The sequence below is a fragment of the Topomyia yanbarensis genome, chromosome 2, assembly GCF_030247195.1.
Source record: "Topomyia yanbarensis strain Yona2022 chromosome 2, ASM3024719v1, whole genome shotgun sequence".
Lineage (NCBI taxonomy): Eukaryota > Metazoa > Arthropoda > Insecta > Diptera > Culicidae > Topomyia > Topomyia yanbarensis.
In genome coordinates, this window is record NC_080671.1 from 113,114,206 (window position 1) to 113,139,724 (window position 25,519).

Here is a 25,519-nt window from a genome sequence, read left to right on the forward strand (position 1 = left end):
TCAAATGGACTTTTTGTGACCTTCTTGAGCACGAGTAACAGCATTTTTAGGAGCCCGTCGTCGGCGTTAGCTCTTTTGAGCAGCGAAAGTTAGTTCATCAATGGTATTTCAAATTACTGTATTCGTCTAAAATTTTTGAAAACTTTGGGAAGGTCGACCAATTTAACGCTGAAACCCTTACCCCCCGTTAAGGGAAATTTAAACTTAATAATCAGAAAGGATTATGAGAATATATCTAGGGGCTAAGGAAGAATATTTTAAGAGCTTTGGTTTCTTAAAAAGAAAGAAAATTATATGTCCCGAGTTTATCAATGTTCCCGTATTATAAGCCTAAAATTCTCCAAGGGGCTGACAAAACGGGTTTTCGCTGTATATGAAGGCAAAGAACTGCACTAAATTCAAAATTTAGTTTAATAAAATATATAAATACGTCCGTTAAAAATACGAACGTTAATACGACGTTTCGGCCACTGGTTTTGGCCTATTACAAGGGAAATATATTATCGTTTTACGTCTCTACTTCGTTTATCGACGTAGGAAAGGTTAATAAATTTTGCTGCATATGCAACGGTTTGGTGAGTAAAACTGGTTAGTTTACACATCATCCTTTTTAACACTGTGCACTATTCAACGACACTTTCACTACTTTGAAATTTATGGAGCTTCCCAAATTTATGGACCTTCCCAACGTCGATAAACGACGTATAGACGTAGGTCGGTAATATATTTGCCTTGAAAAAGGCCAAAACCAGTGGCCGAAACGTCGGGCAGTATACAATATCCGTTATGATTGAAAAGACCGAAAAGCCGAAGAACAAAAATCAGAAATTTAGTTTAATAGTTACGATAATAGCGTGCCCGTTCTTCTTTGGCAATGAACTGGTGCCGCCGATGGAATTTACCAAACATCGCTGTATAGAGTATACTCTCATTTAAGCTGAATCATAAAACGAAACACGCTGATTTCCAGATGCCAGGAACTGAGCCAGTAATCAAACCCGACCTGTTCTTTAATCAACGTTTATACTAGAAAACCCGCAGGCGGCAATAATTAAAAAAAGTCCACTATTATGTTCCTATCAGACTATGAAACAGCGTTATTCTTTTTTTTTTTTTCAATTTTCTCCCTGAGCTCGTCACGCCATAGCACAAATCAGTCGCAGAATGAAGCGTGATTATCAAAAAAAATATATATGAAAATGAGAATAAAAAAGTTTGCTTCCTGATTCCCTCTTCCTGAAAACAAAAGAGCCTATTGGATGTTGGCTGATTGATCATTCAAAGCCACAATATTGCAACGGACCGCGACCTTTGCGTTCCACGGGTTTTGTTACCGGGTAGTTTTTTCCCATCACACAGTGGCTCAAAACAGCGTTTTGAGGTACTTAATTCATTGGAGTCAAAACTGTCCATATTAGCGATTTCAAATATTCTACAATGTTTGTGTGTGTAAAAATCCCCATCTTTTGGTAATATTATTTTTTTTTAAAAATTGGTCATAGTAGGCTACAGAAAATTTAACTTTTGAACCGAAAAAGATAGCGCTTGGATGTCTTCGACAAAGTTGTAGAGGAGAGTATTTTTATAAATTTTGCAGAAGACATGTTGTCTCTGTCGCTCATAGTAATCGAGTTATGAGAAGTTCTCTATGGTGAACTCCTTCATTTCTTATTTTTACTTATAACTTTTTTATTTCTGATTTTTTGCATTAACAATGTTCTAAGGTATTTTTATCATCATAAAACACACAACTTTTCCGAAGAGACCAGATAGCTGTGAATTCTGTGTAAAGACTTATAGCTGATTTTGATTTAATTTTGGCCTATTTTTGAACCCGTGTAACTTCACTATCGGCAAAAATTGTAATTATGCTATCAATTATTCGGATAGGACTAGGTTTCACCTACAAAACGAAGGTAAAATTGTTTGTCCATAAGCACCCGTTCAAAAGTTATACACTTTTGAAAACTTTATGTCTGGCCCTCCTGAAGTCGCTTGAATGGCTCACTGAAGGAGTAGGCGCTGGTGTTCAAAGACGCTTTCGCTTGATTTCCTGAGTGACGCGCACTCTGTGTACTAGCGCGTCTACCGGAAGGTTAACACTGACATTGAATGATTTTCCAATGGGTGATATACAATTTCATCTCGTTCCGGTTTATACCGTATGAATTTTAGTTTCAGGATATGGATAAAGAAGTAAAGGATACACATTTTCCATATAATTGCTGCATTAACCGACTGGATATTTTCAAATATTTTAGACTGTGGTGAAAGCAGCAATTTTATGCATCATCCTTTTTGCCCTGAAGCTAACATTCATGCGATAATCTGGACCGAGATGAAATTGTATATCACCCATTGGAAAATCATTCAATATCAGTGTTAACCTTTCGGCAGACGCGCTAGTACACAGAGTGCGCGTCACTCAGGAAATCAAGCGAAAGCGTCTTTGAACACCAGCGCCTACTCCTTCAGTGAGCCATTCAAGCGACTTCAGGAGGGCCAGACATAAAGTTTTCAAAAGTGTATAACTTTTGAACGGGTGCTTATGGACAAACAATTTTACCTTCGTTTTGTAGGTGAAACCTAGTCCTATCCGAATAATTGATAGCATAATTACAATTTTTGCCGATAGTGAAGTTACACGGGTTCAAAAACAGGCCAAAATTAAATCAAAATCAGCCATAAGTCTTTACACAGAATTCACAGCTATCTGGTCTCTTCGGAAAAGTTGTGTGTTTTATGATGATAAAAAATACCTTAGAACATTGTTAATGCAAAAAATCAGAAATAAAAAAGTTATAAGTAAAAATAAGAAATGAAGGAGTTCACCATAGAGAACTTCTCATAACTCGATTACTATGAGCGACAGAGACAACATGTCTTCTGCAAAATTTATAAAAATACTCTCCTCTACAACTTTGTCGAAGACATCCAAGCGCTATCTCTTTCGGTTCAAAAGTTAAATTTTCTGTAGCCTACTATGATCTTTTTTTTTAAAAAATAATATTACCAAAAGATGGGGATTTTTACATACACAAACATTGTAGAATATGTGAAATCGCTAATATGGACAGTTTTGACTCTAATGAATTAAGTACCTCAAAACGCTGTTTTGAGCCACTGTGCATCAGAGTGGTTTATGGAATATGATAGTGGGAGTAAAAGCAATTGGAAAGCAGGAAACTGGTTGGCGAACTGAACTTTATTAACGAGTACATCAATAGAACTGCTATATTTAGATAAAAAACAAAAAATGGGTGTAGATAAAACAATTTTGTAATTACAAACAAACTATTAGGTTTTCAAGTTTCGATTGCTTTATTCATCTACAAAATATTCCGTTCAGCGTTTTAGCTGAAATTATCAGGTTCAAATTATTTTAAACTTTTACATGCAACAGATAAATAGTCAAAGCTATTGAATCTGGATCTTATGGACCAAAAGAAACTGAATAAATTCACAGGATTTTTTTCCTACCAGAAAATACAGTCACATAAAACTTGACAGCAGCGTGGCTACTTGCAGCAAAAAATTGTACTTTCGTTCAAGAATCTAATTGAGCAGTATGCGAAAGTTTAATTGGAATTGACATTTACGATTACGAGACAAGTTTTTCCATTCTTTTTTGTCCAGTTTGTCAGCGAAGCATCGCTTTTTTTCTGTGTTGATTCAACAAATCTTGTCTCCCGTTTGATTAGATTCATTATTATTGCTCCCCGCGAACGAAAACCAAGCTCATCTCCGAATTGAAAGCTTCATAAATTTCACTTTCCAATTAATCGTAAATCTTCTCCCGAAATTACTTTCATCTCCTAGCTGCCCCCGCGCTGCCATTGTGCTAATAAAAACGTATGTACTTTTCTTCTCAAAGGAAATGATACTTCTCCTTTCCGGGTTCCCATGGCGGGAGAACACAACTTTCCCATCGGAGGGGAATTGACAAGCAAAAGCTCGATTTCAATTTGAATCGTTTTGTCGGCGAGAGGAGAAAAAAAATCGAACGAATTTCAAAGCAATTCTTTTCGAAAGCAATCAACTATTTGACGTTTTTCAATTGCTCCTTCAAGAAGCAAGTTCTGGCGAGGCTGTTGAAGGGACGGATTCCATTGTGTTACTATACCCTTCCAGCTGCCTCCTCTCTCTCTGTCGGCGAAGAATGAAGATGAATCCAAAATCCCCTGTCGATCCATTAGCGATCGGTGCTACACGGGAATGTCATCATCTAATCAAAACTGAAAGAGGATTTCCTCGTCAGCAGCGAGTATCGACGAAAGTATTTATTCGCTGAGAAGTGTCAGATTTTCGGGAACGATAACCGGGGCTGGTTGCCTGCCAGTGGGAGCGGGTTACGAGCGGAACCGTAGAAATAAATTAGAAATGAGCTTGAAGAAGATTTGAATTTATTTCGTTGGCTTTAGGGAATTTTCCAAATATGTTTGTGCGAGACCTGAACAATTTCATTGATTGATTTCTGTCGTTACCATAGATTAGCAGCAATTCGTGCGTGCGATGTTCAGCACAAAGAACCACTCTCAGATTAAAGAGCTGGTAATAATATTGCATGATCTCACCCGTCTACAGAATCTTTTTAAAAGTCAATTAGCCTTTATTGATTGTGAAAACTGAACCAATTCTTTCGTTTCTCTGCACTTATATTTTCACCTTATCCCTAAACCAACGAAGAAATGGTACGTTTGGCCGCGGAAGCACCCATCAAACTGAAGCACAACTTTCCCCATAAAAACCAAAGCCCGAGAAAATGAAACTTCCTCTTTTGCAAAGCTGAGCGCCTATACTGACGTCTTCACTTCCTGCGAAACAGGAAAGAAAAAAAAAACAAAGAAAAAACTCCAGAACCGCGACGCTTTCACTCATGTTTAACATTCAAAGTCTCCCCCTCCCAGCCCCCCAGTGGGTTTTCCAAGTCGATAGCAAATCATATCCCCATCCCACCCTAACTCGCAGCCTAGTCCGATTATTATTCATTCTTTTCGATTTTTCTTTTCATCCCGTGCTTCCATCCCTACGTATTCGTTCTGCGCGGAAGAGGGCGAACGATTTACAATGTTTACCTATCGGCACGAAGAGCGGCTCGAACCCCTCCCTCGAGGGTAAATATTCAAACAAGATTTGGGAAAATTGTACGATTTGATCCGCTTGTAAAACCAACCCAATGATCCTTCGGCCGCCGCCGCGCCGGCAGGTTTGATGGAAGCTGACTTTTTTTTCTGGCGTGCCGTGAGTAGGAGTATCAAGTGACATCTATTATATGAAGCTGGGGCTTAGCTGCGGGGTAGTGTTGGCAAACAATGCTTATTGCTTGAGAGAGGATCGCCAATGTCGTATATGTATATTGGAATTTTAGCACTTCAGCTTCAGCTGTCTAGTAAATCGCTTTAGATGATATACGAACTGATAAGTGAAAAGTTGGGCATCAAAAAATTACACATATTTTTTGACTACTTTTATATTTGAAAATGTGTAAACAGCTTTTTTCGAATCGATTATTTTTAAAGGAGGCAGAAGAACTTAATAGTCATTTTTTATTGTTTTTAGTCAAATAAATTTTGAAAGTGATGAGCTAAACCTTTTCAAAACACCACAGCTTTGAATTCGGTGCATCTAGACACCATTTGACCAAACACGGTGTTCCTAAAACCGTTATTAACAAAAAATGACCATAAATGTGGCATACGGCATTCGAAAGATACAGTATCCAAGCATCTTCCCAGCGAATTTCAGAATGATCCATCGAGAGATTCGAGAGATAAGTTTTATGAAACGTTTCATAGGGCTACCAGCAAACACCTACAGGTTCGGTTCTATTTTTATAAACAAAAAAATATTTGTCTACTATTTGGTACTTGGTATTCGAAAGATATAGTTATCAAGTATATTCCCTGCAAGTTTGAAAATATTTCATTGACGGAATCGAAAGTTATAACGATTTGAATGCGGTATGCGGTCATAGATGGGTTTTTTACCAGATTTCAAGGGGTGCGCGACGTTTGGCATAAATACGGTAGGCATAAGTACGATAGGCATAATGGACGTTAGGCATAATGGACAATTGGCATAATGTACGTTAGGCATAATGGACGATAGGCATCATTCACAAAAATATAAAAATAATCGCAAGGCTTTTGTTAGAGATTTCGCTTGTTTTTTCAGGTTAAGAAAAAATGACGCTTTGCTATACCATACCTTCGCATAATTGTAGCGAGGGACTCCAAAGTAAAAAAAATACCATGCGAGATATTTAACCCTTGCAAGTGTAGAGTTTTTTCTATTTTTTTCTTTAGACGAGATGAAGAAAATATCCCTTCAGTTGAAATACAAGCAAATTTCTAACCTTTTAGATGTATTACCAATTTAAAAAAAGCAAAATAATGAACTGACATTAAGTTTTGGATCCAATGGAAACCAACAGTGTAATGTACAGGTTCAACATTAGGCTACGGATTCTACGTTTGTGACGATACCTTTTTTGTTTAGGAAACTCATCACAGTACAGAAATAAACTCTCTCACATTGAAGAGTTTCCGTAGTTCTATTTGTGATGGCCTCAAGAATACAATCATTGTTCTTAAGAATATGGGAGTTAATCAATATAGAACCAGCAATATTCGTATATTCGTTTAATGAATAATAAAATGCATCATTCTTTCTTTCATGAGCTGTTCTTCAAGGTTATATATTTTCTTCTTGGACAATTACACCTTACATGCATGAAGAACTAATCTAAGTTAAATCTTACTTGCCCAACTTTTTTCTAGCGCTTTGCAAAATGCTTCTTTCGCAGTACTGGATGCTGCTCAATATTTACCTTCCGGTGTTCAACACAATTCTCCTAGAAAACTTTCAATATTCTATATGCTAGGAAAAGACAGTCGAAGACGGTGCAAATTGATACGCTTGATCAGTTTTCAATAATAATGGAAAATAATGAAGTTATATAAAAATTTCATTTATCAACGCCAACTGTAAATATCTGTGGTGGTACTGCTCCAGCAGAGTTAAATCAGACTAATAGCAATAACTTCAGTTCTAAATTCTAAGTCCCAGATACTGGTTTTCCTTGTGTTTGTGAGTAAATTCTGCTTAAATCAAAAGTTGTAGCAGTTTAAAAAAGTTGTTGTTTACAAAAAAAATGGGAATGAAGGGGTTGATGTGCTTTATTCATGCCTAAATACAAAATAGATTGATTTTAAATGAGAACAATTAGCCTATTTTTGAGATGTTCAATTTGTTTATTCATTCATTCGATGTGTATTCGTTCTGCATCTTTTATTTGAGTGAAGATTTCTTGAGGTATATACAATAGATAAAAATGTTGATCGAGTTTTATCAGCTTCCAGACTAATATGATAATTTATGCCTAACGTCCATTATGACAATCGTCCAGTATGACTAACGTCCATTATGCCTAACGTATATTATGCATAACGTCCATTATGCCAAACGTCTTTATGCCTAACGTCCATTATGCCTAACGTACGTATGCCAAACGTCCGTATGCCTAACGTATTTATGCCTAATAGGGTACAACCGATTTCAAGCATGAAGCCATGTTTGATCATTGATTATTTAGATCGTTTGTACTTTGTAATTACACAAATATAATGTTTGTAATTACACAAATATAATGTACAAAAGGTGTTATTTACATACTGCGCTGAAAAAATATGAAAATAGGGTCGTCTACCTAACGTTAACCATAACATGTAAATTTAAAAAAAATTAATAAAGTTTAGAATGTTTACTTAAAAAGGCCTTATTTCAGTGCTTTGTTGACTGACTCTAATTGTTTTTTCTTTACTTAACTGGTAGATGTTTTATCAACATTTTTCATTCAGAAGAATATAAAATAGAGTCGTCTACCACAAATAATAGACAATATAATTGATCTCAACTATATGCATTTTCATTATTTAGTGAATATTTTTGTATTAAAAATGACCGCCTGTCCATTTTTATTCACTAGTTGACTGCAATTGCTGCATACTACAAATTGTGGATATATGAAATGTTGAAACTAACACAGTCGTGATGGTGCTGCTTGAACAATTTTTAACAGGGGCCGCTTTTTAGTTGGACCTCCGCTAGTGGGTCTATTATCGAACTAAAAAGCATCTGAATGTCAAATTTTCTTGTTAAATTCATTTAGACAATAAAACTGACAATAGTTAGGGATGTGAACAGATGCTTTTGTATTGATAACATCCCCTTTGACAAGTTTTTGACATCTGTCAACCCAACCAGCGAATCACGAATGTACAAAATTTTCAATAAAAACCGTACCATAACATAAATTGATCTGAATCAGCAAATACCTTCATATTTTTGAATATGTATATTGATTTTATGATTTTATTTGTCCAAGATTCGTAGTTTGCGTTCGTTGCATTGGTCCAATGTATAGAAATCGATTGGTCATCATTTTGAGTATAAAAATATTGACTAAATAATGATAATACATATAGTTGAGAATTATTATGTTGTCTATTGTTTGAGGTAGGTAACTCTATTTTATATTCTTCTTGGTGAAAATTAGTGATGAAACGTCTAGCTGCTTAATAATGAAAAAATAATTAGAATCGGTCAACAAACCACTGAGATATGACCTTTTCAAGTAAACAATCCAACTTTATTAATTTTTTTTAATTTATAGGTTATAGTTAACGTTAGGTAGGCAACCCTATTTTCATATTTTTTCAGCGCAGCATGTAAACAACACCTTTTGTACATTATATTTGTGTAATTAAATGGTAAGGTTTTTCTTTAAAACAGTGACACGTATTGTAAGAGGCGGTAAGTAGGGGTTTGCCCACTACTCGGGTTCTGATTGCCCGGCGAACCCTTCTTTTCAGGGCGGCCTAGGAATTTCGGATTTTCGTAACACAACAAACTAATGTTCATGATTTCAGAATCATGGTAACGATTTTTGATATTTTTGTCACGAGTTGTGTGATTTATGTTCATGATTTCATGAACTTAGTCACGATTTTCCTAATTCCTGTTCACGCTATCGTGATATTTTATTCCAAAGCTTACTTTCGAATTTGACACGTGGCATAATGTGACTCATGTTCATGATATTAGCAGTTTTATCGTGTATTCGTAATTTCTCTTCGCCTTATCGCGATTCGTTATTTTTTGGTTACAATCGTTTTTTACAAGTAGTAACGTGACAATATGAACTGGACCACAAAATGGAGACTGATTTATGGTATCTTGTTGAATAAACTATATAACGAACACGATATGTGGTGCTCAGCGCAGTTTTCGTTTTCTGTACAGACATACTGAACCTTATCAAATGAATAACGACATAATAAGTGCATGGAACAATAATGATTCCACGAATGCGAAATATGCCACGTAAAAATTTCATTACCATGATGCATGAAATTGAAAATGGTTAGGGATTTCTTCTAAATATCACAAGCACGCAAAATACATCCAGGGGATACGTACCGCGTAAAAAAACCGCGGTAATTGGAAAATCCGCGTAAAAAAGCGCGTTAATTGGAAAATCTGCATAAATAGAAAAAACGGATTAATTCCAAAATCCGCATAAACAAACCCTCAGCAAAGAACTCAATTTTTTCCGAAAATATTCTAAGTCCTTTTGAATGCAAAAGACTTAGAAGATTTTCGGAAAGATGCAAGAGACGGATCTGGACGACTCCTTATGGCCCGCATCTCAACAATATGGGTATTTTCGGTATGGTCTTGACGAGTAGGTGCCAGAAATTGATTTTTTGACACTATTTTGAAATCCAAGATGGCGACTCCCGGTTTAGCGAAATTCGCTATAACCCAATCAATATGAGTATTTTAGGAATGGTCTTGACGAGTAGGTGCCATAAATTTATATTTGATGCCATGTTGAAATCCGAGACCTGCTCATCATTGTTGAGGACTAGAAAGACTGTGGTGTGAAGGAATGGCCGCTTGATGAACGAAAGTTTTCGTAAATTTGACTTATTTAGTGTACAGTGCACGAATGTCATCGTTGATAACGACATCATTTTTCGTGAATGAAACGAAATGTTTCGTTTATTTTAATAAACAGTTATGTATATTACGAACGATTTCGTTGGTCGTACGTATTCTTTTCGTTCATCTTAGAAAAGTTTTCGTATTTATTATCGTCTTATTTTTTCATTCGATCTTTTGGGATCGATGTTTGACAACACCGTTTTTTTAATTCAAGAAATAGATCCGTAAATCGATTTTATTGTGGTATGTAGAAATGGCCGCTTGGTGAACGAAAGTTTTCATAAATTTTACTTATTTAGTGTACATTGCACGAATGTCGTCGTTGAAAACGACATTATTTTTCGTGAATGAAACGAAATGTTTTGTTTATTTTAATAAATGCTGGTGTATATTACGAACAATCTCGTTGGTCGCACGAGTTTATTTCGTTTATCAAAGAGAATTTTTCGTATTTAATAGCATATTATTTTGACATTGCTCCTGCAGAGAAAAACTCAAACTTATTCATACAAAACCAACGAGCAGTTCGCGATGGCTCAACTGTACTGCTCCGGATTCTGGATCAAATGGAAGCGAAAGAGGTTCAGGAAATCTTCCTGAATTCGGCGGATACGGATACGGCTACTAAATAGTCAGACCGAGACCGTCGTAATGATAAACAATTATCTGACGTATAGCGACAATGACTCCATGTTCTACCTCTATTGAAGCTCCTTTGACGTTGACGGTTTGAAGAATGGTGCTCGTAAATATTATAAAGACTTTCGTATATACCAGCGAACAATTCGTTTGCCTAATGAAGCCATTTCGTAATAAGCCAACGAAAATCGCTTCGTGGTTTTCACGAAATGCTAGATGGCGACTTCCAGTTCACCGAAATTCCCTCATAAAAAATCTGGGCGATCATCCAAAACATCCTCGAATATAAGATCTAAGCGAAATGCAAAATATTTTCATGTGTTCATCCAGAGGAGTGCGGTGAGAATGGAAGTGAGAGAAGAAAAAGACGTATGTGGTGTGAGTTGGAGGTTTGAATTGATTCAAACTAAACACATTGCTAAAATTCAACTAAATTAAACTGTTTAATTAAAACTATTTGTATTACAACTTCAATTTCCAATAATACCCACATTGATTGGATTATAGCGTATTTTTCTAAATCGGAAATCACCATCTTGGATTTCATAATGGTATCAAAAATCAATTTTTGGAACCTACTCGTTAAGATCATTCCGAAAATACCCATATTGACTGGGTTATAGCGAATGTGGCTAACCCGGAAGCAGTCTTCCCAACTACTCATGCGTCCGCAAATGCGACAGAGAAATCGCAGCAAACAGTTTTGTGCTGCATGTTTTTTCCAAGAGCAGGAGAGGTATCACAAAAGATGAGAATTTTTTTGAGCGCGACCATATAGCAAGCGCATAGAAATTTAATGTACGTACAGTTATATTTTTCGCAACGCATTGGACCTAGAGCGCGGTTCGTGCGAATTTGCCTCATGAGACAGCGCATGAGACGGTATATCGCGACGTGCTCGTGCTTGTCTCCTAAGATTTGTACCAGTGTGCTGCGATGATTTGTTTCTATGTACTCATGGCAGAATACACATTTCTTTTGCTATGCGTATTTTAGGGGCCGTACATCAATTATTTAAGGTTGAACAGAGAATTGGCAAAACCGAAAACGAAAAAAGCAGTTTTCATACAGACCGTGTGTTAGATCTTCATAAAAATTAATCAGCAGTATACTGCAACAACATTCTACATAAGCTGATTGATTTTTATGAAGATCTTACACAAGGTGTGGAAAAAACTGCTTTTTTTGTTTTCGATTTCTGCCCATTTTCTGTCCAACCTTAAAGGAACATTCTTACAAAACATTATCTTTGTGGAACGCGGGGGGAGTGACCTTTCTTACATGACATTATATATCTAGTATATAAAATACAATTGTGTAAGCAATTAATAACAATTATATTGTCTGAATTGTACCACAAAGATGTAGCTAGAAAAAAGGCAAATTTCATGGTGAATTATCGTTAAGCAAGAACAGTTAAATTTAAGAACGTCAGAACTTGAATTTAAGCATTTCACAGCGCAGTGTCCTGTTTAGAGGCTCGAGTCACAGTACGTCCTACATGTAGTGAAATGTAGAAACCCTTCGTGATGTCATGAAGCAATGTATTGTCAATTTTATCCGAGTTATTTGTGTCTCCACCTTGCCCGATCAGACAATCGGTCCACTGGTTCCTAGCCATCAATGGATTCACTTTTTCCAACTTTTTAGGTGTTTATTTCCATTCCAATTTCGTGCTTGCTAACTCACTTTGTCATGCGGGAGTGGATGTGTAATGAGGGCGAAAATCCCAAAATCCCGGAAAGCGGCGACACAGTGGCTACGCAATTACCGTTAACGGGTGCACGACGCTCGATCCCACGACTATCGGTAACGAGCTAGGCAGGCACTTCGCCTCCTTGTCTGCAGACGCCGCTCTCCCACCTGCGTTCCTACGCATCAAGCAAAAGGCTGAGAGTAGCCTCGTCCTCTTTGAACCCGATTCAGGGCAAGTGTACAACCGGCCTTTCACTGGAAGTGAACTGCGTGCAGCATTGGAATCGGTACAAGGTAAGTTTGCCGGACTGGACGATGTTGGCTATCCCCTACTGCAACATTCCCCGCCGGTAGCCAAGCGGGCGATATTAGACAGCATTAACCGCATTTGGAATGGTGAACCGATTCCCGCCTCATGGAAGGAAGCTCTAGTAATTCCTGTACCAAAGCGATGCCAGGCGAACAGAACGTCGGATGACTTCCGCCCAATCAGCCTGCTCCCCTGGCTTGCTAAGACGATGGAGCGAATGGTTAACAGACTGTTGATGGAGGAGCGTAAACTCCTGTATCAACGGCAGTTTGCGTTCCGACGTGAAGCAGGAACAGGTGCCTATCTCGCCAGCTTTGGAGAGGTGGTGCGTCAATCCGTAACTGATGGCCTGCACGCCGATTTCGCCATACTCGACGTGGCGAAGGCTTATAATACCGTGTGGCGTCACGGAGTACTGCCAACTGGAGAATCACTGGACACATGGGCCACTTCTTGAGCGACTACCTATCTAACCGCACTTTTCGGGTGGGAATCGGAGGTGCCCAATCCGACACCTTTCCGGAGGACAACGGGGTTCCCCAGGGATCAGTCCTCGCCGTCACACTGTTCCTGGTATCCATGAACTCCTTATTCGCCAAGCTACCGGCGGGGATCTACGTGTTCGTGTACGCTGATGGCATCGTGCTGGTCGCGACGGGAAGGACACCTAGGCACTCATCCACAGCAAGATATTTTACGGTGTGGAGCTGACGTCCTGTAATATGGCAGGCTTTATCAACATTTTACGCCCTCTATATCACGAGCCAATCTGCGCTGATTCTGGCTTGCTCCCCAGCACGCCTGCTGAAGCGGCCTGCGTGGAGGCCGAGACCCTACCCCTTCGTTGGGCAGCTGCACTCACCATCGCCAGAAGAGCACTGGGATTTTTGGAGCGGTCAGCCGGAGATGACTTTCTGTTACGGACGGTCAGCGAGATTCATCGCAAATATACAGACGCCGACCTGCCACCAATCGCCCGTCTACACCGAGTTCGTGACCGGGCCTGGCACGACCGCGGACCCAATCTTGACACAAGCTTGTCAATAGAGCTGAGGGCCGGCGCTGTCAGTAGTGAGGCCAGGGCCAAATATAACCGAATGATGGCTACAAAGTATAAAAATCACGTGCGGATACTCACCGATGGTTCCAAGAGCGGTGATGAGGTTGGAATAGGAGTAAGCGGAATAGGGGAAGGACTCTTCTTTCGCCTACCGGCGCCATGCTCGGTGTTTTCTGCCGAAGCGTCGGCCATCGCGCTTGCCTTGGTACAGAAATCGGAAGATAGACCCGTCGTTGTACTGTCTGACTCTCTGGCGGTCATATCCGCCCTCGAGTCGGGGAAATCCTGCCACCCCTTCATCCAGGCCATCGAGGCCGAGTATGACCCACTCACCACAATTTGTTGGGCTCCCGATTACTGCAGCATCGACAGTAATGTAAAGGCTGATCGTCTGGCGGCCAGGAGAAGACACACTAGCCGACGTCTCACTCGACTCGTCCCGACCGCAGATATTTTGGGCCAGCTGAAGTCAGGGATTAACGAAGCCTTCGTACGCCACTAGCGTGGCAGCACCGGACACCTTCAGCGAATCAAAGGCTCACCCGACCGCTGGACAGACCGGACTGATAGGAGGGAACAACGAGTACTGTCGCGGCTCAGATTAGGGCATACGAAGGTCTCTCATGCTCACGCCGTATCGCGTGTTCCCCCACCAACATGCGTTACATGTGGTACCCGAACCACTGTGGAACACTTTCTAGTGAACTGTCCAGAGTTAGTCGACCTACCGCTCTCCATTAGAGAGATCCTTGCAAACGACACCGCCCGAGAAGAAATGTTACTGGCCTTTCTGAAGGACGCGGGATTACTCGACCAGCTGTAAAGGTGTCACTTGTGCTACGAACCATGAACAATATCAAAATTATAATGTTATGTTATTATCGAAATTTCAAAGGCGAATGATCATTGGGTTAAAGCCTTTCAATAAATAAATAAATAAAATAAAACTTTTCACAAAATTGTTCGCCAGTTTGTAAATAATCATTATTTGAAAAAATGCAACAGAATATAAAAAGTTTTGTTCCAATACCGTCAACCTTACCTTACCGGGCGCTCAGAAAAATATTTTACGAACCCGTAGTCTGGATGTGAACGTTGAACATTACTCTTTTTAGCATAGAAGTTTTTTTAGAATTCCGTAGTATGCCCATCCCTAGCAAGTAAATTTTCATCATCTTTGGATTAACATGATATTTTTTCCAAGGTCACAAGAGAACTTGTTGACCGATCCACTGTTTCAACCTTTAGAGATTTTTAAAGAAATGAAAAAATGTCACCTTTAGATTTTTCCGTATTTTGCGCATAAAAATTGACCATCAATTTACAACGATTTCCTTTTGACAACTCCACTTTCCGAACTAAACGAGGTTCGTGTAGCGATGAATGAAAAACCAAAACAAACCGAGTGCCATGTAAGCGAAACGACGTGTGGTTTTCTAGCATCGCCAGAAAAATAACCAGGTGCCAACCCGAACATTGTGCAGATATTGATGGAAATTAATTTGTTAAACCACACCAGTACAAAGCTGGTGTTCATCTCCATTTCACATCCAAATCGCATGAGACGAGCGCGCCGCGCTAGAGATGCGATGGGAATACATGAAACTCCCGCTTGGCCTAATGCGATGAGAACGTGAAAAATGCGACACATAAGATTATTTTGCGAGGGTGCATATGCGGTGCGTATTCTCATGAGAAAAGAAAAAGCACATAGCATGCGCTGGGCCGTTATTGTGAGCATGGGAGTGAAAATGTCGCGCGCAAAAAATTATAGCGCGCGTGCATCATGTCTGCCCGGAAGTAGCCATCTTGGAATTCAATTTGCGTCAAGCATGGACCTTTGTCTAAACCGGAAGTCGCCACCTTGGAATTCAAAATGGCGTTAAACATAAATTTCTGGCACGTACTCGTCAACACAATTCCGACAATACCCATATTGCATGGGTTGTAGAGAATTTCCGCTGAACCGGAAGTCGCCATCTTGGATTTCAAAATGGCGTCAAATATAAATTTCTAGCGCCTACTCGTCAAAACTATTCCGAAAATACCTATATTGATTGGATTATAGCGAATTTTGCTAAACCGGAAGTCGCCATCTTGAATTTCAAAATGGCGTCAAAAATCAATTTCTGGCACCTACTCTTCAAGACCATTCCGAAAATATCCATAGGGTAAGATGGGGCAAATCCGACCGTTGGGTAAACCCGACCCCCTCTGTTATCGAAAATCAGAAGCACTACGCGAACTAATGTCAGTGTTGTCGTGTAGAGTATCGAAAATAATCATAATGGTGGTATGACAGCAATTTTATAGTTTACATTAACTATGTTTTTACAACTTTTGATTTGATTTTTGTGCATCATTGACTACAGGATATTTCTGATTGTTAAAGTGATTGCATAAGAAATGTAAGTGGATTTCAATTCTTTGATGAAAGTTCTACAAAGTGCATTTAGTCCAACTTTTTTAATATTTTTTTTGAATTGCATCGTAATGAAAAATGACGCGGTGGGGCAAATCCGGCCTCTAAATAGTGGAGTAAATCCGACCGCTTTTTTCGCTAAGAAAATGTTTATCAAATTGAAAAATATTTTTATTGTTATTACTTATTATTTTTTTTGCATAATGGTTCATAATTACAAACGAAAGACACAAAAACGTGATGAATATAGTTTTCGTCGAGCAATTGCTCCGATGCCAATGGGAATATCTTTACGTGCTACTGCTCGTGATTTTGATATTCCAAGATTGACATTGAATTCCATTTTCTTCATGTTACAATTTAATAACATAACATTCATTCATTTATCATTGAAAAAGCATAAACTTTGGGTAATATATGTACTAAATCAACCAAAAACATAGTTTTGAAAACAGAAAAAATGAACGTTTTTGTAAAACGCTAATATCTCAAAGATTTCCCAAGATACGAATGAAATGCTATACATAGAAAGTTGCCAAGAAGTCTAATATTTAACTAGATATATAAAACGACTTGATCCGATGTAAAATTATTATTTTACAGCCAAAACCATTTATTAGGTCGGATTTACCCCACCTCACCCTATTGATTGTGTTATAACAAACTGCGCTAAGCTGGAAATCGCCATCTTGAATTTCAAAATGGCGTCAAAAACCACTTTCTGGCACCTACTCTTCAAGACCATTCCGAAAATATCCATATTGATTGGGTTATGGCGAAATTCGCTAAACCGAAAATCGCCATCTTGGGTTTCTAAATGGCGCCAAGAATTAATTTCTGGTACCTACTCGTCAAGTCCCAAAATACCCATATTGTTGAGATACGGGACATAAGGAGTTTTCCAGACCCGTCTCTTCCATCTTTCCGAAAATCTTCTAAGTCTTTTGCATTCAAAAGGACTTAGAATATTTTTGCAAAAACCGCGTAACTTTGAAAATCCGCGTAAAAAAACTGCGTTAATTCTAAATCCGCGTAAAAACACCGCGTTAATTCGAAAATCCGCGTAAAAAACCTGGTAAAAAACAGTGCAAAAACCGCGTAAAAAAGCTGAGTGTAGATCGAAAATTATGAATCATGGATTAGTTCACGAATCCATGAACAATGTTTTAAAACTTAGTGAACTATTTCACGAGCACAAATGGTAAGTCGTGATTATTATACTAGGTATCATGAACTAGTTCACGAATACATGAAGAATAATTCATGATTTTGTGAACTGTTTCACGAGCACGGATATTGGATCGTGAGTAATATATTAGAAATCTTGAATTAGTTCACGAGGATTGAAAGGATTCACGAATAAAATGCTGCGTATCGTGAATTAGTTCACAAGGAAATAGCCAGAATGTTTTGATTTTGTTAACTAATATTCCTAAATCTATGAATAACAGAATGTGTCAACCTTTGGTTTAATGAATAATGTTTATAAAGTTGTAAACTAGTTCCGTATAGAAAATCGAATTGGTAATGTCATGGCGGAAACCGTGACCGAAGTTCCCAAAAATTAAAAAACGAATTCACTCAGGTTTTTTACATGGTTTTTTGCGCGCTTTTCATTTACGCGAATTTTGAAATTTACGCGGTTTTCATTTACGCGGATTTTTGAATTTACGCGGTATCCATTAACGAGGTTCCCGTTAACGCGGATTTTGCAATATACGCGGTTGTCATTGACGTAAATTTTGAAATTTACGCGGTATTCATTTACGCAGATTTTGAAATTTACATGTTTTTTTGCGCGGTTTTTTTACGCGGATTTTGAAATTTGCGCGGTTTTCATTTACGCGGATTTTGAAATTTACATGGTTTTCATTTTTAAAATTTACGCGTATTTTAAAATTTACGTGGTTTTCGTTTACACGGCTCCACCGCTTAAAAAACCTGAGTGTATTTCCACTAACAAAAGTGTTATGCGGGCGTTATCGAAGGGAAACTGAACATAATTTTAAAACACATGATTTGTGCTCATGATCCCGTTTTCGTACAATTGCCAATGTCACGATTTTTGGAACAATTTTTTTTTTCCAGGTGGTTGTTTTAGTGGGTCGGGTGGCTGCCCAACCTCGTTCCCTGAGTGAGTTTTCGAACTTCAAAAACACACACACATACAAAAAAGCACATACGTAACAGGAACATACGCAACACAAACATACGTACAAAAAATTACTCAATTCGTGAAACGGAGTCCATTGGTAAATGAGAATCGGTCACCCTGCTTGGTATTTCTTTTGCAACGGATGAATGGCCGGTTAGGTTAAAACCCGAATAAAGAAACATAAAAAGTATCTCTTCCAGAAGTATAAAATTACGAGATCACAGAATAGAAGTCAACCGTTGAATTTCTTTTCCGTTTATTCGCCTTTTTTGTGAAATGTTTAAAGCGAATAGAGCTTCAGCTAATTGTCTATACACTTTCCGGTCGCTTTGTTCAGTCTGGAATAGTCAAAATTTAAATCTAGATAGAGCTTAGAGGAAATTGTATCTGCATAGGCTGTATGATCTAGTTCACCTTCAATTGTTCACTGACTACTTCAACCGTTTAGGGACGATGCTGCTCCTGCCGTAGATTCCTTCCTGTTCCTTGGTACGTAGTCAGTGTACCGTGCGCCTTGAGTGGAATAATTGGTAAAAGTAGAAAGGCAGGGTGAAACGCGCCGATCTCTGTACAGCAATAGAATGTCTTTTTTTGGTACTGAAAAAACTGCTTTGAAGCTGAAATTAGAATGGCATAATAGAATGAGTGGAATGTTTCCTCGAATGATTTAGCTTCGGTTATTCCGGTACCGGAGTAGAATTGAATTCGTTCAAATGTGGGGTTCCTATATTTTTGTGTAGCGAGTATTTTGCATAATTATTTGATTATCTTGGGCTAAATTTTCAGAAACTTTTGCTTATTGCATATTCACTGATTCTTTGAATACTTGTGGGCTCTCCTAAGGCATTCCTTCCGAGGGTTCATGGTGTAGTAATAAAATAAGCAACCTTCACAGCTTTATATTATTAATTATGACATAAATCATTGAAATTAATTATGTGAAGTATCATTCTATCCGTCGTTCGAAATTCGAATCGAAACATTATACTTCCATAACCGCTCCAAACCCCATAACCCCTTATACTAAATAAAAACGAACGCACATTCAACAGTGTACCAACTTCTCCATTACAGAAAACAATCACCATAGCGGTCGCCATTAAAATGTAACAACCAGCAAACCACTGGAAGCGATCATCCTCGGTAACGCGCAACGCTGTCCGACAGGAGGAAAATTGGTCTTTTCCTACCGCCCGCCCATATCTGCTGGCAGCCAGCCCGATAGCATCAGCTGCACACCAGGACTACGCTTCCGCTGCAATTAGGGATTGCTTCACCGAAAAAACACTCGACTCACGGTGACGGTGCCGGTTAGTGCAGTGCAATTGTGAGAATGCATTCGATAGAGCGGTTTAGTGGTCGGAGTGGAGCACACTTCTAGACAAGGGGTAAAAACGGAACAAAGAAGAAAAAGTGCACAATAGTAACGGTGGAAAATAAAAGCATTCTGGTTGGAGATCTGTGTGGAGAAAAGTGCTGGAAATCGGTGCTCATAGTGATAGTATAGTGGTTCGGGTGGGAGCATAAATATACCAAAGTGGCGCGGAAAACTGCAACGGGAGCAACAGAGTGCCGAAACGGAGCCTAGAAATGGGACACATAAATTTTGTGGAGCTAAAGCTTTTGTTGAATGTACTGTTCGTAGCGATACTGGTCCACGGTAAGTTCTTGGGTGGCTGTGAACGCTTTACCCGACACACAGTGCTAGAAAGGAACTGGATTTATTCAAATTAAAAGCGAATGGGAATATTCCCGTCCACGATGATAAATTGTCATAATTGTTTCGCTGCCTTAATTTGTTGAATTTAATTATGCAAGCTCTTTCTCTCGCGGATGCAAACAAAGCGAGCAGCAGGAAGCACACAACGGGGACTAACAGTATTTACCAGAACTGATTATTTTCGAAATAGTATTTTATCCCGCAAACACTTTCTTCGTTTCTTCTTTGTTTAGGTCATGGCTCACAATCTGATTCGCAGCCGGAGTTTTTGGCTCCACTTGATAATCTCACGGTGACGCAGGGACGCGACGTGTCATTCACCTGCGTGGTGAACAATCTAGGACAATACCGGGTAAGTGTAGTGCTTGCACATAGGGTGTCTTAGAAATATTTTTTAAAAGGGGAATAATCTATAAAATAGTAGTAAACATGCCAAACTACGTGGTGATTTTTTGAGATGCGCTTTCTGGAATTGTTGTTATGGCCATAGCAGGTTTTTTTTTCATTTTCAGATATAGGTACAGCGAGCAGCAAATCAAATGCTAATTAGTTAAATTTATAACTATCGTGGGCAACCCGTCTTAAAACTTTAATAATTAAACATGCGTTCTCAATAGAAAGGTATTGCAATTGCACTGAAAAGCGACTTTTTAACGAAGGCCCGGAGGGCCGAGTGACATATACCATTCGATTCAATTCGTCGAATTCGGCAAATGTATGTGTGTATGTGTGTCTGTGTGAATGTACGCGAACAAAATCTCACTCACTGAAAATTTAATGGATACAATATGCCCTTTCTTTTGGTATTGTGTTTTTGCTGATTAATCCCCCTCCGAGTGAGATATTTTCATAAATTTTCTTGGAAGTGATTCTATTGAAATGATACTGTTGCGGCACAGCATCATTTTCGACCATCCCCTCAGCTTGTCATCTTCATCGATCATGGATCGATCTAGACATGCACATGTGAGCACAATCTCACTAACGATAGTGAGAAAAACGTATGGGATGTGAGAATGGACACTATGCATCATCCGTGTTGCCAGTTGTGCTGCGTTTAATTTATGCTAATTTAAATATAAATAGATTTTATGATTTGAACCAAATCGAGAATTAGTATGTAGCTAGCCACCGCTCTAGGCGGTCGATCTTCAACCCGTCTTGGGCTTAATCAAGAGTTACCCGTCTTAGGCTTAGTTAAAGAAGTTACCCGTCTTGGGCTCAGTTCAAAGTTTTACCGTCGCTAGGCTTAGTGTGAATAAATAAGATAGATGAAAAAGTGTTTTTATTTCTGTGAAGTGTTCACGAAAAATCCTGCTCGAAAGGAATTAAGGAGTCGCTGTGAAAGGAATCTCAGCTCCCTACGCTCGATGATATGATTTCGATAAAACGAATTTTGTATTTCATTTTTCTATCTACAACCGCTAGAAATAACCATCGAACAATTCCAAGTTGGCTAGACGGAACTTGATCATTTCTCGGTGCAAAAATTTTAATTTGCGCGAACCTTCTGACTGCAAATTTTCTAACTTGTAACCATCGGATCGATCTAAAACATATCTCGGAAAATGAAAATAACTAATTGGAGTTATCAAGCAACGACGTAGCCAAGAGGAGGCTTTGGGGTCTAATACCACCCTCCCTCCCATCCAAAAAAAATTGGATCGAAGTTAAAAATGTATTGATGTTGACTAATTTCTTAATGTTTCTAATTATCTGATTAGTACATTGATAACCTGTTGTTTGAAACATCATGAGGACATTTGAGAAATTGTGGGAATGGGATCCTGATCTGTAACTGATCTATTGGTCCTGATCTCACCGTTGACTAATCATCTCAATATCAAATACCTGCATGAACACATTTCAATAGAAATTCATCCTAGAATTCTGAAATCAATCATAATACTCAGATTTCCTATCATATTGAGCTCACTTTTGAAGGGGTAATACTGTTTTTTTTAATAGCAAGCGAAGTTGATATTGATTTAATGTCTATGAAACATAGAACTGCCACCGAAAAATTGCATAACTTTCAACATTTGCTGAGCATGGTTTTGTTTTGAGAATGCGTAGTGTTGAGACGAATATGTAATATGATTAATAACGAGGATAACACTTTTCGAAATTAGAGGGATATTTATGAAAAATGGCATTTTTTGTTCGACTCTCGCAGGTCCTGATGAGCATTTGATTTTTGTTACCAATTATATGAATAGGTAAAATAAATGTTCGCAAACAGTAATTTAAGGTCAAGATCACATCATTTCGAAACCCCCAATTTCGAGGGCGTAGTATTTTCGAAGAATTTTACAACGTAAAATGGCACGTCATCTCATAAAATAATTTTGTCTTATACCTTCCAAGTATGTATGGAGAATTTACTCTTCAAACAAATTTAGTTCGAGACAATGTCTTCAGCAAAGTTTTCGAAAGCGCTTTTACAAACCACTTTGTTGGAGACATGAATACTCTATGTCTTTAGGGTATCGAAATATTTTAGGCTATTTGTGAAAGAAAACGTTTAAAATAAGTTAATATGATATTACTGTTTATGATCAGTCTATTCTACTTTTCATTAGCAATAAAATTTACATTTTGTCCAGGGTTTGAATTTATGAGGCTTGAAAAAACTGGATTTACGAATTTAGTAAATATCATTTTTAGTTCGATATACTCCTTACATATAGTATTCAAACCTTCAACAAAATTATTCTAAATGACAGTCTCAACTAATTTGCTAATGATACAAAGTCTATTACTATTTGTTTTTGATGAATTATTTCTCTATAAATTACTTCTAGAAAATTAAACATCCAAATTATTATATCAGAAGATGCGCTGTTCTATGTTGGGAAACTTCTTGGAAGTTTTAAAACTTCAAAGATGACAATTTCGGAATAATGTCATTTTGACAGTAAGTTAGATTTTCACCAAACTCCCACCAAACCAAACTTCTGGCAAAGCCGCTGACTTCAAGTAAGTAGAATCAAAGTCGTTCTACACTCGTCCACAAAAAATTTCTCTATTATAATACAGTAAAGGCCCGATTTTAGTAGTCCTCCATTTTGTCGACCTCATATGAAAATATGTTTGATGGGCTCTAGCAGACGAAAATGGCTGAATTCACGTAAATGCATTCTTGAAAATATTTTCTTTATGTTAAAGATGCAAAAATTTAAATTTCAATCTTTTTTGAATTTTACGCTGGAAGAACCCTTTAAGAGAGATTTATACCAAGTAATCAGTAATGGTTAGGACCCTACATCACGGTACTAAAAGAGAATATTTTAATATTTTAATATTTTTTTTATTTTAATATTTTCGGTTTATTTTAAAGAAAGAAAAAATATATCCAGATTTAGTCAATGTCTCCATTTCCTCAGCCTAAGGTACAATATGAGGATGATAAAAACGGGTATTCATTATATTTATTAATCACTGTGTCCCTCATTGAAATTTGGCGAACCTGCTCCCAAGGGTATCCTAAATTAATCGGTACATTTGAGGGTTTGTATATGTTGCGGTTCGAGAAAGTACAGGAACTTTCGTCATCCACAGAATTTTTTTTTTGCGATTTTAAATTTATTTTTATGCACATGTTTGGAGCATGAATATAAATGTAAAATTAAGTTCCACCACAAATATACACAACTTTTCGTGCTTTCTTCAACGAATTTTATTTTAATTTTACACGTTGATTGAAGATTACAGTTTCATCAAACGGAATACAAATGCACTTTAATGTATTATTAATCCAATATTGCTGTAAAATAAATGACATGTAATATTGCACGAACGAAAGTGTGAAATCATGGGGGTGGGCGTAGCGTAGTTGGTAAATCGATTGCCTTGTACGCAGCGCACCTGGGTTCGCGTCCTGACCCCGCACATAGGGATAGAAATTTTTCTTAAGAGATTTTTCTAACCCGATGAGGCGAATGACCTTAAGGTTAAAACCTCTATAATTGAAATTAAAAAAAGTGTAAAATCATATGCTTTTTGATGTTCCCATTGAGCGCATCGAATTCAACTAAATTTTAAATCAAATGTCTCTGTATGTTTACATTCGTATTGACTTACAAGTCGTTCAAATTTCTTTATTTTTTGGTGTGTATTCAATGTTACAAAAACTTATTGAACAAACTTTCACTAATAAGTTTGTGAGTGAATTCTTTTTAATGAACGGAGCAGCTACCTTCGCTCCACAATGCAGTTTATTTTTCATGGCTTGCGATATAGAGTTCTATGTAAATCATTTCACACACACTAATTGGAGGTTTTTTTTCTTCCAGCTGTCATATATAAAACTGTCAGCCAATTTAAACGTTAGAAATAGCTCGTCTATAGTATTTATAATGTTGTTCAAATTCTCTATGTCGCTCTAAAACTTATTCCGGAGACGTACAATACCGGTTGGTCAGTTTCCATGATCAAAATAATACGACCAAAAAGCTAATTTTGATTTGTTTTCCTCCAACAATGACAGGTGGAGGAAAACAAATGGTTGATGATTCACGATTTGGAAAGTGAAATTTCAATTGTTGAGAACGATTTTCTTGACTAGAGTGGAGAGCCATGAAGAATTTGGCAAAAAAAACGATCCTCGAAATGTCGAAAAATATGCAAACGCTTTTCTACTGGAACACTTTCTGGTTAAATAGGGGGCACAATTTTGCTCAATGTGAGGCCACTTTTCGAAAAAGCTGATATCGAAATAAAATTTGAAGTATGCACGCATGCACTTCTGAGATAGCGTGATAGCAAAAGCAGCAATTTTAACTCTCGGTCGGGTTGAACATTTTAGTAAACGCTATTGAGAGTATGTACTTTAAATATATGAACATTTTTCTTGGCTCAGCCCTTTTAGGAAAAATCAGTGTTCCCTACATAATACATACATAATGAAGAACTTAGATATTTTTTTAACACAGCATTAGTAATAATTCATTTTTTTCGCTTTATCTTTGATTTGGTTTAGCCTTTGAGATTTCTCGCATGCTGATTTGAGTATTTCTATGAGTCTTGTCACTGTCTCATGAAGTATGTGTTATCAAAAACATCGCGAGAAATCATGTTCTAAATGTTCTCAATAGATATAATATCCGAAAAGAGTAATGAGAGTTATAAGAAATGTCTCATCACACTGTTAGGTGGATTAAAAGCGTTTTTGCTGTTGGATAAGGAATAACGATTCATTGGTTAAGAGTCTACCGCTGTATCTCATAATTTTTCTTTGCGTTTGACATTAATTCAGTTTTACTAAAACTGAAATGAGCACGTCAAGAGTGTTCTACTTATGATCGGTAAATAAGCAAAAGAATAATCATCAAAATATTTCTCGAAGCAAATAAAGATTGGGTAGCTCTTTTCTTTTGAAGTTTCTATGGAACCAGCAGTGCAGACAGCTAGCTGAATTTAATGTGCCTATCATCAACGCTGGGCCACTAAAATGTAACTTTATTGTGATTAAATCACTGCTGCATACCATTGAAAAACCAATCTTTCCA

At 37.8% G+C, this 25,519-nt stretch overlaps 1 protein-coding gene across 1 annotated transcript in view; it reads left to right on the forward strand.

Moving 5' to 3' along the window:
• Positions 1-25,519, forward strand: part of LOC131679233 (protein amalgam-like) — a 425,726-nt gene that overhangs the window by 342,156 nt on the left and 58,051 nt on the right. The window contains exons 5-6 of the mRNA XM_058959907.1: positions 19,364-19,949; positions 20,243-20,361. Of these exons, the coding sequence (XP_058815890.1) occupies positions 19,880-19,949; positions 20,243-20,361 (189 nt within the window). The 5' untranslated portion in view covers positions 19,364-19,879. The remainder of the gene's footprint in view (positions 1-19,363; positions 19,950-20,242; positions 20,362-25,519) is intronic.